Source organism: Chiloscyllium plagiosum, chromosome 3 (assembly GCF_004010195.1).
Source record: "Chiloscyllium plagiosum isolate BGI_BamShark_2017 chromosome 3, ASM401019v2, whole genome shotgun sequence".
NCBI classification, from domain to species: Eukaryota; Metazoa; Chordata; class Chondrichthyes; order Orectolobiformes; family Hemiscylliidae; genus Chiloscyllium; species Chiloscyllium plagiosum.
The window spans coordinates 63,416,398-63,436,527 of NC_057712.1; the positions used below are offsets into that span (position 1 = coordinate 63,416,398).

Sequence of the window (20,130 nt, forward strand, 5' to 3'; positions counted from 1 at the left end):
GGCATACTTGCCTTCATTGGCCAAGGCATGGAGTACAAGAGTTGACAAACCATGTTCCAGCTATATAAAACCCTTGTTAGATTGCATTTGGAGTACCGTGTGTAGTTTTGGTCACCACACTACCAGAAGGAAATGGAAGCATTGGAGAGTGTCAAGAAGGTTCACCAAGATGTTGCCATGTCTCGAGGGCAATGGCTATGAGGAAAGTTTAAGAAGACTGGGATTGTTTTCATCGGAAAACGGTGCCTGAGAAGACACTTGATAGAGGTCTACAAAATTATGAGAGGCATAGATAGGGTGGATAGTCAGAAGCTTTTTCCCTCAGAGTCAATTACAAGGGGGCACAAGTTCAAGGTGAGAGTAGGAAAGTTTAAGGGTGATGTGCAAGGGAAGCTTTTCTCACAGATAGTGGTAGGAGCCTGGAATGCACTGCCAGAGGAGGTGGTGAAAGCAGATACATTGGAGACATTTAAGAGGCATCTGGATGGTTACATGAAAGGGAGGGAACAGAGGGATACAGGCCGAATAAGGACAGACGGTCTGTTTTTTTGGTTTAGTTACAGCATGATGATTGGCACAGGCTTGGAGAGTTAAAGGGCCTGTTCTTGTGTTGTATTTCTCTTTTGTTCTTTGTTCTTATTCTAAGTATCAAGCAAGAATTCCAAAGCAAAGAAACTGTGCTACACTCATAGAAAAGAATGCTGAGATCCCAGCTGAAGTATTCTGGCTAATTCTGATCACTAAACTTTAGGAAGAATTTTTAAGGACTTAGAAAGCGTGCAAAGGAGATTTACCAGCTTGTTAGCAGCAATGAAAGGTTTCCAATATGTGGAAAAACCAGATACAGAGGAACCTCGATTATCCAAATACCACTTATCCAAAAATTGGATTATCCGAAGGAGATCTCCAGATCCTGATGGAAACATTACATCAAAGATGTGTTTCCAACAGTGATCGCATCTTTTGTTTACAGTGATTAAACAGGCACCGTCTCCAAATGACTGTCTGTCGCCCTCTCTCTCTCCCCACACTTTCCCTGGAGTTCTACACAGTGGTGTACCCTAAAACCCCCGTTCCCCAGATAATCTCTCCAACATTGTCCTGTACATGGGGAAAGGTGGAATCTGCCAAAAAGTTGCAGTAAAAAGTTGTGTGTGTGGGTGCTATTTGGAGACTTACCCCACAAAGGCAGCAGCAGCAGTGGTCTCGTTGTTGGGGGGCAGGGGACGGTGTTGCATGGGGTTGGGGGCGTGGGAGTGGTGTTGGGGGTGGGGCTCACACGCTGTGTGCTGCTGCAGTCTCCTGAACAGGGAGCAGACTTCAAAAACTCCAAGCCCCAGTGGAAAGGCATTTAATCGATTAACCGATTAATCAATTATCCGAACGGAATTGTGCCCGCCTATCACGTTCGGATAATCAAGGTTCCCCTGTAAACTCCTAGGAGAAAGAAAGCCAAGGTCAAGAAGGGTTAGTAACTAAGTGTACAGATTTAATATAATTGGTAAAAGAAGCAGAGATTGGAGTAGGAAAACTTAAAATCATGCAGCAAGGTAGTGATGATTTAGAATGCAATGCCTAAAACGATGGATATAAATTCCATAACTTTTAACAGATTTGAACAACTAGTTGAAGATGACAAAAATGGAGCATGGGGTAGGAATCGTACATCGAGACTAATTGGAACCTCTTTCATATTGCCTACAGAATTCTGAAGTTCCAAAATTCTAAAACATTGGTTCTCTAAATTAAAGTTCTCTGCAATATTTTTGTAAGAAACAAAAGGATGATTCAGCATGCAGGTATTTACTTGTGTCAATAAGGTTAATAAAATTTTCTTACTGATGGAGCAAAGGATGTGGTCTAGCGCCATTCAGCACACAATGGGAAATGTCAATCCTCAAGTGGAGCATGTCTCATTTCAAATTATACTGGTATGAGAGGAGTTTGCACTCAGTTGTCCAAAAATATGAACAGGAATGGATCATCTCAATTTTGCAGTTATAGGCTGCCATACTGTCACAGCTTCGAATAAACAAAGGTTTGTTAGGCTGAATGATGGTTTGTTTATAAAACAAGGAATCTAATCCTCTTCTGTAAAATTTTGTTGCACAGCTTTAATTAGTATTTGACTCTCAATGGCCATAAAATGAGGAACAGAAAATTGATATTTTCCATGAAAACTTGCATTGGATTGGAGAGCTGTGTTCAGTAGGTTTTGTGATTTTAAGTTTTAGTTTTGAAGGTTATTAAGTTTTAGTTTTATGTTAAGGTTAACTTCGAATCATTGTGGAGAAGTAGCTTTTATTTTGTACACAAGATATTTAAAAAAACATTCCGTACCTGGAAGCTGATAGTCAAAGTGAAACATTCCATATTTAATAGCTGGTAAGTTATGCATTCCATGTACAAATTAATTTTTAAGTGGATTGTTTGACTTTTTGCAGTTGCAGTCAAATGGAATAGGGAAAGTCTAATTTTGTAGTGAATGCTGACGTTTGTTATAAAGTACTTTATGAATACTTGGTGATTTCATTGTCTGATCACTGGCAGTCTAATAGAAAATGATGGGTGGTTTTGTGCATATACAGAGGAACCTCAATTATCTGAATACCAATTATCCGAAAATCGGACTATCCGAAGGCGATCTCAAGGTCCCAAAAGAAACACTACATCAAAGACGTGTGTCCAACACTGATTGCGTCTTTTGTTTACAGTGAGTAAAAGTGCTGCCGAGAACAGTCCTGGACTGATGGAAGTGCAGGCACCGTCTCTATATGACTGACCTCCCACCCCACTCTCTCTCTTCCCACACTTTCCCTGGAGTTCTACACAGGTGTGTACCCTAAACCCCCTTCCCCAGATAATCTCTGTAACATTGTACAAGGCAGAGGTGGAACCTGTCAAAACGTTGCAGTAAAAGGTTGTGCGTGTGGCTGTGTGCATGCGCTATTTGGAGCCTCACCCCTCAAAATGGCGGTAGCAGCAGCAGCCGTCTTGTTACTGGTGTTCAACCTGAACAGGGAGCACACTTAATAGAAAACTCTGAGCCCCAGAGGAAAGGCATTGAATTAATTAACTGAATAATCAATTATCCGAATGAAATAGTGCCCGCCCATCTCGTTCGGATAATCGAGGTTCTTCTGTATTTGATTGTAGGTTCAGAGGACTTGCGGATAAATTCGTTCGAAGCAGAATCCCATACAAATCTGAATTCAGTTGTAAGTTGTAATAAGATGTGAATGGCTGACAAATTAAGGAAAAATTGTTCTTTTGGTAGTTCTATGACTGTTTTATAGCATTTTAAAGTTGGCTACTAGTTAGGAATCATGTTGCAGAGTAGCACGTATTGAATTGGGAGAACTGAAGTTTATAGAGGGAGGTGTTGGAGATGACGTCCTCAAAATCCAGGAGCAGCAATTACTGCATTATATGCTGTTGCATTGTTTTGGAACTTTGGGAGAAAGAAGATCAAAACAACAGCACTTTAAAAAGGAGGAAGACAGACAAAAGCAATGACCGTATGATCAGAGAAAGACACCTATACTGCTGTCTGATACAGCAGTGAATCTGCACAGTTACAGCTTTTGCTGTTTGAGTTAAGTATCTCTGGACAGAGTGCGTCGAGGAAACATTAACAAACAGCAAAATTCCGAGCTGACCTTGCAGGAACCTGTGTGGGAGAGGTCACAGTCAGGAACAGATAAGTACATAGTTTTTAAGTGTAACCTTGTTGTAAACCTACAGTAGTGAGTAGAGTGGGCTCTTTCTTGATTAAATGATTTATTGAGATCTGTCTCTTGATTGAATTTTAAAAATATAAATCATAAGTACTAAGTTAGCCTGGAGCAGTGTTGTTTTAGAGCAATAACACAGTGCTATTTTCTGGGTCGGTAGATTGTGAAGGAGAAAAGATGGCCTTTAGTAGAGTGATGTGCTCTTCCTGTTGGATGTAGGAGTTTAGGGAGAGTTTCCATGTTACTGGTGATTATGTTTGCAGGAAGTGTCTTTGGTTGTGAATACTATCAGATCGCATGATCAGTTGGAGCAGCAGTTAGAGGCAATAAGGAATTTAGAAGAGCTAGGGGGTATGAAGAATCACAGTTATAGGAAGGGAGAAAAGCCACAGACACACAGTCAGGTAGATGGGTTAACTCCAGGAAAGATAGAAGAGGGAGGTAGGTAGTGCAGGAGTCTCCTGTGGCTATCCCCATCTCAAACAAGTATGCTGTTTTGGAAAATGGAAGGGGTGATGGACTCTTAGAGGAATATAGCATGAACAGCCAAGTTTCCGATACTGACAATGGCTGGAATGTAAGGAGGAGTATGCAAGGTTCCAAGAGATCGATTGTGATAGGGGACACTCTAGACAGACATTCCTGCGGCTGGCAGCAAGAAATCAGAATGGTGTGTTGCCTCCCTGGTGCCAGGATCAAGGATATCTCGGAGAGGATGCAGAATGTTCTCAAAGGGGAGAGGCACCAGCAGGAGGTCAATGTATACATTGGTACAAACGACATAGGAAGTGAAAAGGATGAGATACTAAAGCGAGAATATAGAAAGTTAGGCAGGAATTTTAAAAGGTTCTCGAGGATAGTAATATCTGGATTACTCCCATTGATAGGAGCTAGTGAGGATAGAGCAAATGAATGCATGGCTGAGGAACTGGTGCAGGGGAGAAGAGTTCACAGTTTTGGATTATTGGAACCTCTTCTGGGATAGAAGTGACCTCTACAAGAAGGACAAATTGCACCTGAATTAGAGGGGGATTGATATACTGGCAAGGAGATTTGCTAGAGCTGCTCAGGAGGATTTAAACTAGTAAGGTGGGGTGGTGTCACAGGGAGATAGTGAGGAAAGAGATCAATCTGAGACTGGTACAGTTGGGAAAAGAAGCAAGTCAAACAGTCAGGGTAGGCAGTGACAAAGCAGAGAACAAGGGAGGATTGATAAATGAAACTGCATTTATTTCAATGCAAGAGTCCTAAAAGGGAAGGCAGATGAACTCGGGGCATGGTGAAGAACATGGGACTGGGATATCATAGCAACCTTTCACAGAAACATGGCTCAGGGATGGTCAGGACTGGCTGCTTAATGTTCCAGGATACAAATGCTATCGGTAGGATAGAAAGGTGGGGGGGGGGGGGGGTGAGAGAGTTGGGGAGTGGCATTTTTGATCAGGGATAGCACTACGGCTATACTTCAGGAGATTAATCTTGGGAACACATCCAGGGAGGTTATTTGGGTGGAACTGAGAAATAAGATCACCTTATTGGGATTGTATTATATACCCAACAATAGTCAGCAGGAAATTGAGAAACAAATTTGTAAAGAGATCTCAGCTATCTGCAAGAATAATAGGGTGGCTATGGTGAGGGATTTTAACTTTCCAAACATAGACTGGGACTGCCATAGTGTTATGAGTTTAGATGGAGAGGAATTTGTTAAGTGTGTACAAAAAAACTTTCTGATTCAGTATGTGAATGTACCTACTACAGAAGGTGCAAACCTTGACCCACTCTTGGGAAATGAGGCAGGGCAGGTGACTGAAGTGTCAGTGGGGGAGCACTTTGGGACCAGCGACCATAATTCTATTAGTTTAAAAAGTAATGGGAAAGGATAAATCAGATCTAAAAGTTGAAGTTATAAATTGGAGGAAGGCCAATTTTGATGGCATTAGGTAAGAACTTTCAAAAGTTGTTTGGGGGTAGATGTTCACAGGAGGCCTGTGACCAGTGTGACCACAAGGATCAGTGCTGTGCCACTGCTTTTCATCATTTATATAAGTGATTTGGATTTGAACATAGGAGATATAGTTAGTATGTTTGCAGATGACAACAAAATTAGAGGTGTCATGGACAGTGAAGAAGGTTACCTCAGATTACATTGGGATCTTAGGGCCAATGAGCTGAGGAGTAGCAGATGGAATTTTTTTTTTAGATAAATGTGAAGTGCTTTTGGAAAGGCAAATCATAGCAGGACTTATACATTTACTGGTCAGATCCTGGGGAGTGTTGTTGAACAAGAGACCTTGGACTGCATTCATAGTTCCTTGAAAGTAGAATTGCAAGTAGATAGGATAGTCAAGAAGGATTTTGGTGTGCTTTCCTTTATTGTTCAGAGCATTGAGTATAGGAGTTGGGAGGCCATGTTACAGCTGTACAGGACATCGGTTAGGCCACTTTTGGAACATTATGTCCTATTGGAAGGATGTTGTGAAACTTGAAAGGGTTCAGAAAAGATTTACAAGGATGTTGCCAGAATTGCAGAATTTGAGCAATAGGGACAGGATGAACAAGATGGGACTGTTTTCCTGGACTGTCAGAGGCTGAGGGGTGACCATATAAAAAGGTTTATAAAATCATGAGGGGCAATGATAGGGTAAATAGACTTTTACCTGGAGTGGGGGAATCAAGAACTAGAGGGCATAAGTTTAGGGTGGAAGTGGATAATTTAAAAGGGACCTAAGGGGCAACTTTTTCACACAGAGGGTGGTGTGTGTGTGGAATGAGCTGCCAGAGGATGTGGTGGAAGCTAGTACAATTACAACATTTAAAAGGCATCTGGATGGGTATATGAATAGGAAGGGTTTAGCGGGATAAGGGGCAAGTGCTGGCAAATGGGACTAGATTAGGTTAAAATATCTGGTCAGCATGGAGAAGTTGGACTGAAGGGTCTGTTTCTGAGTACATCTCTATGACTCTGTATGAAAAATGAAGTAATTTGTCATGTCGATAGTTGGATTTTTGCTTTAGTTGCTTTAACTTAAAGCAGATTCATTTCACCAAGTCCGAAAGTTTGTAAAATGATTATGGTTTATTTATTGCAAAATAAAAATATAAAAATTTAGAAACTTGATAATATCTACCTTGGCATTATTAACTATATTTCATACATTCTGTAATTGTGGAAACATTCCTACCTTCCTGAGAATTAACATTATCATAGTGTATCTCCATCATTACATAAACTGGATCAGTTGATGTTCCAAGTGAAAGTCCAACATTAGATGGATAAGCAAATCCCTGCAATGATTATATGAAAAACAATTGTAAAATTATTCACATTGGTAATATATTTTAAAATCGAATTGAAAAGTAGTTTCTAAACCCAGCGTTCAGAATATCAAAATACTTATAAATATGCATTATGATTTGGGAAAACTTATTTCAGGAATATAATTTTAATTACAATATTATAAAACTCATAAATGGAAAAAAAGTAAAGAAAGGAAATAATGGAATGAAAAAATTAAGTAATAGAATGAAAAAATTAAGTTTTAGATATCGCAATTCAAGCCTATAGTCTCATATTTGCATTTGGATGTTTTGACAGTCATGTGCAATGGTAAAAACGATAAGATGAAAACTGATAGTAAATAAATTATATTGTGTCTTTTTAATCGGTTCATGCTGTAATGTTCTGTAACGGACTGTAGTAGTGTGAAAATTCCTTGGAATGTTTATGAAAGTTGTCAGTGTAAAGAATAAAAATAACTGCTCCGTGTTAACAGAGGGAAGTCCAACTAATAATTATCAGCTCCAATATGGCATATCATGGCTAAATGTAAATCATAATGAAGTGTTCTTTAGATTGTAAGAAAGGGAAGTTCAGGAAATCTCATTGTGTGTCCAAACATCCTTAAAAATGAATCTCATGAAGTCAAAGTGGTATTCATAATTGTTGAACACAAAGATGGAACTTTCACTAAGATGTGGCAAGTCTTATGAATCAATGCCACAATTCTAGCGTTCGAGGAGATAGAAAGATTATACAAATTTACACTGAACGGTGGTATATGCCTAGTAACTAAATATACATTAGAAGTATGAGAGGTATATAAGGTTTTATAACAAAAACTTTTGTATGCAACTAAAATGATATCACCATAGTGATTCAATGAGACAACATCGTTCAAGGACAGGAAAGAAACACAGGAAAAGATACTGCTGTTTCTTTGTTCAACTGAAAAATGACCCAAGAAACACTAGACTCGCAGAATAAAAAGTTATATGTTCATGAAATTATAATATGTTGTTGTAAAAATAAACAATTTTTCTGTATTTATGATGTTAATATCCAGAAACATGTTAATTATTCACTCACATAAGACACTGCAGCTGTACAGAGAGAGAATGTTAAATAAAATGTATAGTCTAATTGTGCTAAATTGAAGAATTTGTAATTAGAATTAAATAAATGAGCTTACCACAGTTGTAAGGACCTACCTTTCCTCCAATTGCCCATGCTAAAATAATACTTTCACAGTTAAAAAAGTCATCTGGCATATTGGAATGGTAACATTCATGTCCAATGCTGAGGATACTATCATTCAGGATAGAGTGACATTGATAAAGGAGAATATGATGCACCAAATGTTCATGACCTTTCTGAATAATTGGTTCAACCTGTGTATAAGTGCAAGAGAGAGAGAGAGAGTATGTAGTCTAATTTTATGTAATAGCAAGCTCCTTTTAACATGGGTGTTCCATTAGGTAACTAACTAATTCACAAAGTCAAAAATCACACAATATCAGGTTATCGTCTAACAGGTTTATTTGGAAGCACTATCTTTCGGTGCCCTGCTCCTTCATCAGGTGGTGGCAGAGCTCCGAAAGTTAGTGCTTCCAAATAAACCTGTTGGACAATAACCTGGTATTGTGTAATTTTTAACTTTGTCCAGCCCAGTCCAACAGTGGCTCCTCCACATCATTATTAATTCACAGCACAGCTGTTGTTTTTATGGTTTCTTTTTGCTCTTGCAGCATTCAAGTTTGAGTCAGTTTATAAGAGGGGAGTCAACATTAATACTCGTTCGCCTTATGTTGCAGTTATGTGAGAAAGATCAAATCTGATAACATTCCACCAGACTACAATGGTAGAGGGTATAGATATGGACTCAGTTTAAACAAGCCTACTCAGGGCCTTGAAGGCTGGAGTGAAAAGCTTGAATGATGACCAGAGTTAGTGTTAACTGGTGCAATTTCAGCATATTGTCCAACAGACACCTTACTTACCATTTTCTGAGGCTCCCAATCATAACAAACAGTAAGAAATTCATTATCTAAAAACACAATCTTGTAGATGTCAGCAATATGAAATGACACAGAACTCCAGAAAAAAAAACTCAGCATCTGAGAAGAAACAATGTGCCTTTTCTACCCAAAGACACTTTTTTTGGAACTAGAAATTAATTGTGATTGATTTTCATCAGTACTTTGTTAAGAAAAGCCTGTGTATAGACTGCAAAGCACAGTCTCAGGTTTAAATGATATTTAAAATAGAATTATACATAGCACTTCCACAGTGATGTTGTAATTTTGTACTGGCAAAAGTACTGTGACAGAATTTTTCCTTTTGAGGTGCAGAGAATGATGGCAAGCAGGGTGTTAAATGAGGGTATCCAAAAATCAATTCTTACCATTGAGAAATTGCCAGAGTTTTAAATGGTGATGTTCAGAATTTAGGCATCAGGTTCCAGAAGCTTATTTCCATGCATTTGCAACTCATTATTAGATCAACTCATCGTATGAGCATCACAATTCTAATTTGACTCCATGGTGCAAAAACTGGATGCGTGGAAGTAGTAACTGGTAACTTGTCTAGTCAGCATCCATTGCAGCTCGCAGTATGGTTGTGCGACCATCCAGCATCTCTTTACAGGGTACCACTTCTGCAGATTTGCCTCCATAGGCCACCCTCTTCTTCAACCTTCTAGCCAGACAACTTGACATTGGCAAACCTTCAAACTATGACTTCAGGGCTTTAACCATCTACTTTGTGGCCAAGGGACAGCTAGGACTTCCAGGCTTCTGGCAAGATGGATTACGCTGACGCATACAATGCTTCTATACTGGACTTTAAGTACTGACATGGAGACAGGCCCCTTTTGTAACTTAGCTTACTTTTCTCGCATAACACAGAAGAGGTCAGATTTTCCAAGGAGTGGCTGTCATAATCAAATTTCCACTCTTACTTTTTTTCATTAAGAAAGAGCCCTGCATTTCTGGCAGCCAGACAAATCAGAAATATCAAATATTATTTGCATCTTTCTCAAAATAACTGGGGCTATGTGAAAAATAAGAGACACAATTTGCTGTTTGTTTTCTATGGGGACAAAGTTTGTAACTTTCACTTTGCAGTAATCACACCTTCACATATTAAGCAATGCTACTTAACTGCCTTCAATTTTCACTTCTTCTGGAAGTAAATAATTGTAAAAGATTGCAGATAGAAAATTATGATGTCATGCAGTTTGAGCTTTACACTATGCCCACTAATTGCCTCATTTTCATACAAATTTAAATATCTTTCTATAAAAATAACTTAAAAGCTGAACCTGATGTTCCTATTTGGCAATGACAATCTACAGCAAGTATTGAAGACAATACATCTCAGCTGTCATTCCTCACATAGAAAAGTAAATATGCAAGAACATGAGGTACATGATGTTAAATGGAGGTTTGGGGATTGGTAGTTAAAGGTCAGTTAGAGGAAATGAAAAGCTGCTGATAGGGATAATTAGTGGCAGCAGCCTGTGTACAGTAATGATATGGTCTAGTGTGTAGGGGTGGGAAGCATTTAACCATTTCTTTGTCTGTCCAACTGTTCTCTCTATTTGTGCTCTACCTCCACCAATTGTTTACTCTGTATAATAACCATCCTTTTCCTAGCTATCATCACTTCTGAAGAAGGGTCACTTGACCTGAAATGTTAACTTTGATTCCTTTCTGCAGATACTGCCAGTCCTGCTGAGATTTTCCAGCATTTCTGTTTTTGCATCAATTCCAGCTGCTTGGCTACAAAGTTTACAAATGGTTTTAATCTTTACACTACGGGCATGTTTCAGGAAGAACTGGGGAATACTGTGGCATCTCCTGATCTTAGACTCATACATGCACCGAGGATGTCACTGATGACATTTTCACAGGAGCACACCTCTTTATTGCCTTCAATTTCACTAAAGATTCACTGGAACTTCACTGATATTCCCATTTATCTACTGCCTCTGTTCTTCTAGATGGAAGTGGTTGTGTGTTTAAAAGAAGTTTTGGTGAGTTTCTGCAGTGCATCTTGTAGGTGGCTGCAACTGAGCATCGGTCATGGAGGAAGTGAATATTTGTGGATGTGATGTCAATCAATTGGGCTGCTTTGACATGGATAATGTTCTTTTAAGAATGCCCTATCAATTACCATCAATGTTTCAGTTCAGTACAGGATTCTATTCCCTTACAAGGTGGAATAATTTGTGACCATCAAAGCCACATTTTGGAGTTCAGTGCCAGGTGGTCTGGGAGCTGACCCGACTTGTACATACCGGAGTCCTCACAGGTGCCTACTTCTTCCCAAGTTTCCTGGCTCAGATGGGGATTGTAACTGGGATATAGAGATAGTCTCTCCGACATAGCCCATAAATTCTATATGAAATGCACATATGGACCCAGAATTAAGGTACAGTGCTGTTCATGCTTTCACCAAGGCATAATGGGATATACAATAGGCTCCCTGAGGGTGAGGCTTCAAAGCATAGACGATTCTAGTGGGGCATTGCAGTATAGGCCAGACAGGGTGTCCCGCCCTTTACAAAGGTTGGCGAGGCGTTAGTGGGGATGCAGAGTTGGGGAATGCGGCAAGCAAGAGAAAATTAGAGTGAGACAGCATGTGGACAAAATGTGAAAACAAGATTGATCATTTCTGGATTAATTGAAGCTGATGATCAAAACAGCCATCCATGAGGGGTCAAAACAAGATTCAGAACTCAAGAGGCCAGAGGCCACCTTATTGCCAATAATTTCCAAGATGACAGAGTTGGCTTCAGATGTGAAGACAAAGTCTGAATCGTTCATCTAGCAGGCAGATCCCTGTTTACCACAGGATGTTTTAACCAATTGGTTTGTTGTTCTTAACATTTATCTATAAAAGATAAAGTAATGATGTCTGTGTGAATGTGCGGCTAATATATTTATGACAAAGTAGCTACACCAATCTTGCCCCACATCTCTGTTTGGGGAAAAAGCAGCTATGATTCAGAGTACTACCATCACATGGGAGCTAAAGTTATCTGAAACTGCCCGTGAGAATATGAGAAATGAGTCATGTATAGTCTAGCCCCCAGCAAGTTGGCAACAATCCCAAGAAAGCTTCTATCAACCCTTTCATTAAAACGTATCCTTCAATGCCTCCGAATGCATGCAGACTTTAGCATTGCCATAGAAGTTGTTCAAGCATATCAAGGCAATGTTCAACTTATGAGAGGTAGTGTTTTGTGCAGCTGTATTCTCCAGACCATTGCGCTATAGCGGAGAAGGGATATGGGAGCTGCCCACTCAATACCTCTCAGCCTTAACACAGAAATATTGGAAGAACCTTCCCCTACTGAGATGTGTGGCGAGATCAGTGATGCTGAATTCTTGCTCAGTAGGAATTGCATACATAGGTCCTGGCACATTCCCTGGACATTGTTGTTAGCCTCAGTATCCTTGATATTTACATGCAATATCTTGGCTGCAATCTTCAAAATTAAGCTTCAGAAAGATCGCTGACATCTGAGGCTACACACAATTGAAACTCCAAGGCCTACTAAGAGTCTCCTGCCGAGATGCAGGTTCACCCTCCTCGGCTTGAACTGCTGCAGGCTTTGGGATCATAGGAAGTGGCTAGTTGGAAGGGACTGAGTACCACTGCTGCATCCTGACCAGAAGGGGCCTGTGTGTTTCTCTAGCTCTCTATGGATGCCCAGTTCACACCACCCAGAGGGAAGGCTCCTGGAATGAGGTCAAAGCCCCTCATCCTATTGCCTTATCACTGATGCTGATATCTATGGCTATGTAGTCTGAATCTGTATCCTGCTGCCCCTCAGCGTTTGGCTGGACTGGAGTCTTTAAGGTGGCTGCCACCTTTACCACAGAGATAGGCAAATGCTCACAAACCAAGTCATCACAGCAGTCAAAATATTGATGATTCCTCATCTTTTGGTGCAAACTACCAAGTGCCTGATGTCCCTATGCTTGCCCCTGCAGATTCAGACAAACACTTATTGCTGAGACTAAGCAGGTACCTGCGTCTATAACACTCCTCTGTTTATTCCTCCAGAGGCATGCTCACCAGACTGTTTTGAATTCTAATCTGGATAGAGTACCTACTGGAGAGGGAAACCTCTGAGCTGGTGGAATTTACCTTTTCATCCTTTGAGATAGCACTGTCACTGAGGAGTTTAAGTTGTGTCTTCTTACTGATTGAGGTTCCTCAAGTGCTGCTGGTGCTTGCATAAGAGAGAGGATGGATAAGAGTTGTGCAGAATAAAAATGATTTCATGTTGATGGTAATCAGAGAGGACCATGGTGGTTGCACATTGCTATCTCCCAGTCAATTCACAAGCAGTCTTGGTCTACACAGATCAACCTCATAGTGAGGAACCTAATGTCCGCCACCAACCACCCCACTCATCATGCATATTGTGGACTGGTAGTTGGGTTAGTTAATCTTGCAACGAGACAAAGGGAAGGATTGAATATGATGACAGTGGATACAAGAGTAATTCATTATCATGCACGTTGGAGACATAGTAAGGATGAGTAGGTAGCACAGAGGCCAAGAGGGTTACTACTTGATCTGAATGAGTTGGGTGTGAGCCCTTCAGTGGTCACAATTTCGTGATGCTAGGGGTTGTAATCCATCACACTCACTGAGATGGGTATGCAGTGGCAAAGTTAGTGTGATTAATGGGTCTTTGAATATGAACTAGGATGGTATTATACATCACAGCCTCACAGACCGCAAAAGTATATTTTCTTCTTCTGCACTCTTGGATATCCCTTTCAACAGTGGAGAAAGCAGTGATGCATTCTGCTGTCTCTGTCCAGGGATGTACAGGCTAGGTGGATTTACCTTGGGAAATACAGGGTCATAGGGATAGGGTGGGGGAAGAGGAGTGTGAGGGGTTCTTGGTGGCCTGCTTTTTGGAGGCCTGTTTCCACACTGTAGGGATTCTATGACTATCACCCCATCCACTTAGATCACAAAAATCTTCTCTGCAAAGCAGGGAGTAAGTATTTCTGTACCATGTAGTGGGAGTTCAGAGATGAGTACAACAGCATGAAGTGATGTCCAGCTGGTCTTTAAATATGGCAGCAAAGTCTTGGGAGCCAGGAGGTTGTGGAAGTGGAAGGTACTTTCATCGGTCAGTAGCAGACACAACATCTCATTTGCATAAATGACGAGGAGAGAAGCCTCGTTTCCAGGCCACGGCAAAAATGTGAACCGCCTTTCTTTAACTTCAAATGTAAAATTCTGCCCCATGATCTATCTAGATTTATTTAGAAGCTACAAAGACCAATCTTAGGAGTTCATTAATTCTCAGTTGCCTGAAAGGAAGTACTATTATTGGAACTTTTAGTCCATTAATAATTATTAGTTTGTCATAATGCAAAATTATATACATTTTCCTTCAATATTGTCCTAGTAATTATCAAAGACTCGTGCGAAATGTTTGACCACTATTTTTAAGAAATTAATTTATCATCCTACGATTTAGCACTCAAAAGATCCACAATAAGTTTCCAATAATGTTTCATATTAATTGTGTCCACATAGATATATGTTTATTCGTTCTTAAAACTGAGTTTGTGTGGAAAATTTAGAGTTAAATTTTTCTTTCATGGCATATTTTTATTATACTTAGCTACATTAAAAGTACATGTAACTTTAAAAAGAGATTGTTATTCTAGAATGGGCACAAAAAAGTAAAAATCACAAGGACTGTAAATTATAGCAATGAAAAGACCCTTTCTACAGTGCATTTAACTTTGAAGATTGCTGTAGATGCAGAACTGTGGTTATAAGAGAGTGGTTTGGAGTGGTTTTCACTACATGGTTCACTGAAGAGTTCTAAGCGTGAAAAGAAAGTAAACAAAACCAATCCAACCGATACAAATTTTCCATATGGACCACATATCAAAGATAAAATGTTTTACAATATGAAAGAATCATTACTTTTTGGAACATCTGGAATTATTCAAACATTCTTTTTGCGCATTGAGAGATTTTGGAGAGCTATTTGGTGAAGTCAGACATTTTTATGGTCATGTTAATATCAACAAGTAAGACTGAAATGTTTAAAATGTAAAGGAAGAAGTAGAGAGTAGGAGTTAAAGATAATTTTTCAGTGCTTGAACATGTACTACAGTGTCTCACCTCTGTTCACTGTGGATGTCAAAGACTTGGATATGGATCAGGAGGGAGTGGTATCAAAACTACAAATGACTTTAAAATGTGAGGCAGAACAAATAGTATAAATAACCAAGGAAGCTGTAAGGGGATATTGCTAAGATTTGCACAAAGAAATACATAAAGGGAATTCAAATTTACTAATTTAAAAGTGGCACAGTTTGGCAATGAAAAGCAAAATGAATAATCATACACTAAAAGACAGAAAATATGGTGATGTAGGAAAATATAGGGAGTTAGGGGTTCAAATATATAAATGATCAGATCAAAAATAAACTGATATATTCTGAGTTTATGGGATTAAGTATTCCGTCTACAAACTAAAACCCGAGTAAGACGACAGTTAAAGGGTACTGAGTTCAGTTTTGTGAACTCAAGAAGAATGCCAAGAAAGGGTAGAACTTGGTAAATGAAAACAAAAAAGTGAGGAGGAGAATGAAAAAAAATTGATCCAAAAGCAGAAATTGTTGAAAAAAATAGCAGTTCTGGCAAAATCTGTGGAGAGAAACCAGAGTTAGTGTTTCAAATCCAATGACCCTTCTTCAGAACTCAGAAAGCTGATGCTGCTCTCACTAGAACAGAGAACATAACAAAATTATTATTATGAGTAGTATTATGAATGTTGGCAAAGAAATAGAGTTGTCTTCTGTTCTCACTGCATGGTAAAAACCTAGCATAGTGGATGTCATGGGAGGGGAGGGAGATGGAATATAGCATTCATTTCTGGTGAAACATACAATCACATGGGTCACATTGAAACCAGCAACCTAGTTTTTGAATGAGATATTACATTGAAACCCCATCTGTTTGTTCATTCTATCTTGCTCTCGTCAGGGCAAACATAATGTTGCTAAAATCCAAACAATTACAATACAAGTTCCATACAGCATGTCCCTGTTCAGCATTGCACCATTTTGTTCGACTGAGCATTATAAATCCTCCAGCTATATTCAAAAAGCACACAGGAGAGAAGAAGAAAACTGTCCAAATAACTGATACACTGGTTAGAAATTCAAATCCAATTCAGAGGTAGAGAGAAAACATAGCCAATTTATTCTGAGATTTGCTTTTACTGGGAGAATTACATTTTAGTCAGTCATTGTCAGGATACAGGTATCACTTGCAATCAACACTTAGTATCCATCTTTAAATGCCCATATTCTAGTTTGACCGTCCATCTAATTTTCTTACGTTTAAAAGGTTATTTATTTCCTCTTTCCATTTAGTTTGCTTAACCATCCAGTAAAAAGGTAAAATTTTATTAAAATCAATCACAGTCAAACCAAACATCCAAAATAATAAGTTTAGCAGGCTCCCTCTTTCAGTTAATTAATAGCTACATTACTATGTATTCTTGTTTTATATATAATGAGATTACTTATTTTTAATGCCAGCTCTAGGAATTCAATCCTTCTCCAAATTATGTTATGATTTGATAAAATGATATAAATTATCATTTCCAAAGGCATCACCTTGAATAACAATTCTACCAAAAACTGAGAAACCATTCATTAAAATTGAACATACACAATGTTTTTAGAGATTTTGTTTCTGACTGACTCATAAATCATAGAATGGAATATACATCACCATCCTTAAACAAAAGATGAATTATGAAGATTATGCAGTACGATTTGTGGACAAGTGCTATGTAAAAGACCACACTGTTGTTGATCTTTTATGATTAATCTGTTATCCTCTTACAAACTTCCCAAAAAAACAAGCACTGACTGTGCAATACGCTAGCTCAAGACATCCTAAACTGAGACCCTTTGTGTTCTCCCACTAGGTTTTGAAAAAATCTAATGATGGAAACATTCAATGGTCTGATAGATGAGTTGCCACCAGCAACAAGATATGAGACTTGTATTCCAATTTTATGTGGTCACATACAAGTTACTAATGGCACGTAACTGTAGTTTTAACTGTCAGCTGCCAGTCTTTTCTTAAATTACGCATATCTGGCACAGTTTTAAAGACTTGGATCACATCTTGTAGCGTTTCTGCCACTAATGAAAACAGATTGAGTTTTGAATACAACTTTATTGTTTAGAAATCAAATTCCAGTTCTTCACTGAACCCTTCCTTTTATTTTGCCCTTTCCAGAATAATCATTGATCACACTGTTATTTTTAATGAATTGGTACAAAACATCTCTACTATGCTAAAGCTACCTTATAATTTAAGATATGACTAATAATCAAGTCTTCATTTAATCAAAGTGGTTCATGCAGCCTGTAAACAGATCTCTGAAAGTTCCTTTCTAATCTCTACATATTGCAAGTCTTCAGTTACTGCTGCCAACAGAGATATATAAATCCTTAACACATCTAGATGATATTTTTTGATCCAAAAATAACAAGCCTATTTAGATCAACACTCCATCAGAAAAGCAGAAGGCATGTCTTATGAATGCATCAAATATTTCTAGTCTAATATTGCCCAATTTCACAACATACAGATTTTCAAAAGATCTGACCAAATTAGGAAATGTTTTTGAAGACATTAACCAGAAGCATTTTATCATTCCCTGCACTTAAATTGGTGATAAGAGGGGCATGTTGTGAACGCATTTTGTCTTGCATTCAACAGGATAAACATATGAGTGCCAAATTGAAACAATCACAATAAAGTTACACAACAGCAAGTCCCTGTTTAGCACTGCAATATTTTGCAGTGTTTCATTTCAACATTGTTCACTTCAAGAGGCCTGTAATCTTGTTTAGAAACATGAAATTCAATATTATGTTATTTAATCTCATCAGAACATGACTGCTTTTCAATGGTTTGCACCACTCCCTATTCTACTATTCTACTTTTGACCCTCCAATTGTTATCTGTGCCACTCTCACTACCATCCTTTCATTGAACCTCACACTCCCTGGTGCTGTCACCTCCCTCTCCTGAACCCTGCTTCAAATGAGGGCACTTAGTGGTGCTTCGATTTTGGGGATATGTCTGCAATAAGAACATAGATTATAACAGCCCCAGCTCGGCGTATCTATGCCATGAGGACCTACACTGCGATAACTCCAGAACTCTGATGGGGGATCGGATCTGGACCTTAGATTGTCTTTGACCTGAACTGAGGGGTCTGTAATAACCAGTATGATCAGATAGTAAGAGAAAGAGAGAGGATATATGAGTCAAGCTGGAGTTTCACTGAGCAGGATTGATGGTGAGCAAGATGAGCAGAGAGCAGGAGGTTAAAAACAAAAGTTAACATTTCTTTTAATACATATTTTTCAATTTACTTTATTTTGTTAAAGGTAGTTAATTTATTAATATAACAACTTTGTAATGTGAAAATACTGCATGTCAACTTACACAGCATCATACAGCATGGAAACAGACCCTTCAATTCAACTCATCCATGCCGACCAGATATTCCAACCCAATCTAGCCCCACCTGCCAGCATCCTCTAAACCCTTCCTATTCATATACCCATCCAGATGTTACTTGATATAGTGCTTCAATTCTTTTTCTGATGAAACACGATTATATAGAACCTAACTACAGATAGTTCTCCTATAACAAGCGTTTATTAAACGCGATTTGGTTCTAACGCAATTTGTGAATTGCGAACTTTTTTTATGAAGCAAACTCCCAATCGCTGTTACACGATTCCATCCCTGTCACCAGCTGAACAGCAAAACCCAGACTCAGGATCCTCTGTCTGCAAAAAGCAAATTCAATGTGTTCAGCTAAAACAGGAATGCAATCAGGTCCACAAGCCTTGAAACTTAGCTTGAAACTGGGAATTGTGGTCTACCTTCAGAAGGAACTTTATTTCAAACCATGGGGGAGAATCCTGAGGAGGACTGGACTTCCGCATCAGCATCACGTGGTCAGTCAGCTCGCGCACTTTCTGGTGAAGAGACTCATGAAATGTACAGTGCTATAGTCAGTTATGTTATTGTTAAAGTGTTAAATTTACTGTACCATTTCATTAAAATATATGATTTAAAGATTTATTTAGCCTGTGCTATCATTTGCATTAGGCCAACTGCTATTTTTGTTTTGATTTTTACTGATATTTTCGGTAGTTCGCTCCAACACAATTTTTGCCATAGGCCCCATTATTTATATTGTGCAATTTTCTATTACACAGTGTTGCATTGGAATGCAACTACCACATTACAGCAGAATTACCTGTATAGCTGTACATCAGTTTTGATTGGAAATCTGATGTGTTTAAAATCATTTCATTTATAACTTTCAGGAATGCAACAATTTTAAGTGAGGACTACTATTCAAGAGAAAACATTTGTGAGGAAACATCTGGCAAATCAACTTGTTTGGCCAAGGAATTTCCACAGAGAAAGCAATGAAACTACACTCTAAGTTCCTGGGTAATTCAGAAAAGGTACAGGGTTTATATATTCCTTTTGTCAGTACCATTTTCCTCTGTGTTGTGATGCCTGATGTGACTGTCAAATCCATCTGGCTTAGGACCAGATTCTTGTTTGTCATTTGAATTGACAAGTATTTGGGATCTCAAACTTTAAGAAAATAAAGCCACAAGATTCTGCTGTTGTGGACAATAGAAATAAACATTACGATGCAAAGTCAGAACAGTAAAACTATTTGTAACATGTAGATATAAATATAACATCAAGAATTAACCAAGGAGGTAAATATTGAAAATAGCATCTATGCTCGAGCGCTACAGAGCATATCAATTTGTAAATGTAGTCAAACCCCATTCCCATAGATTTCTCAGCGACCTCTTGAGATGTTACTGATGTATTGGTCACCAAATCTCTTTGAAACCATGTCTCCTTTACAAGGGGTTTCAATTCTTCACTCTCAAAGATCTATCTTTGGAATTCTCTCAGAAGCTAATTCTACTACAGTCTACCTCAATGGCTGCTCACACTACGGTAGTTCAAAGCCTGCACCCCAGC

General features: G+C 38.8%; 1 protein-coding gene across 3 annotated transcripts in view; it reads right to left on the minus strand.

The window, feature by feature from the left end:
• Positions 1 to 20,130, minus strand: part of moxd1 (monooxygenase, DBH-like 1) — an 88,311-nt gene that overhangs the window by 35,037 nt on the left and 33,144 nt on the right. For 2 of the 3 annotated variants that reach the window (XM_043683269.1, XM_043683278.1), the window contains one exon: positions 6,920 to 7,022. In XM_043683269.1, coding sequence (XP_043539204.1) covers positions 6,920 to 7,022 — 103 coding nt within the window. Of the gene's footprint in view, positions 1 to 6,919; positions 7,023 to 8,225; positions 8,406 to 20,130 lie in introns of all 3 variants that reach the window. The other variant, XM_043683260.1, reaches the window with a different exon arrangement.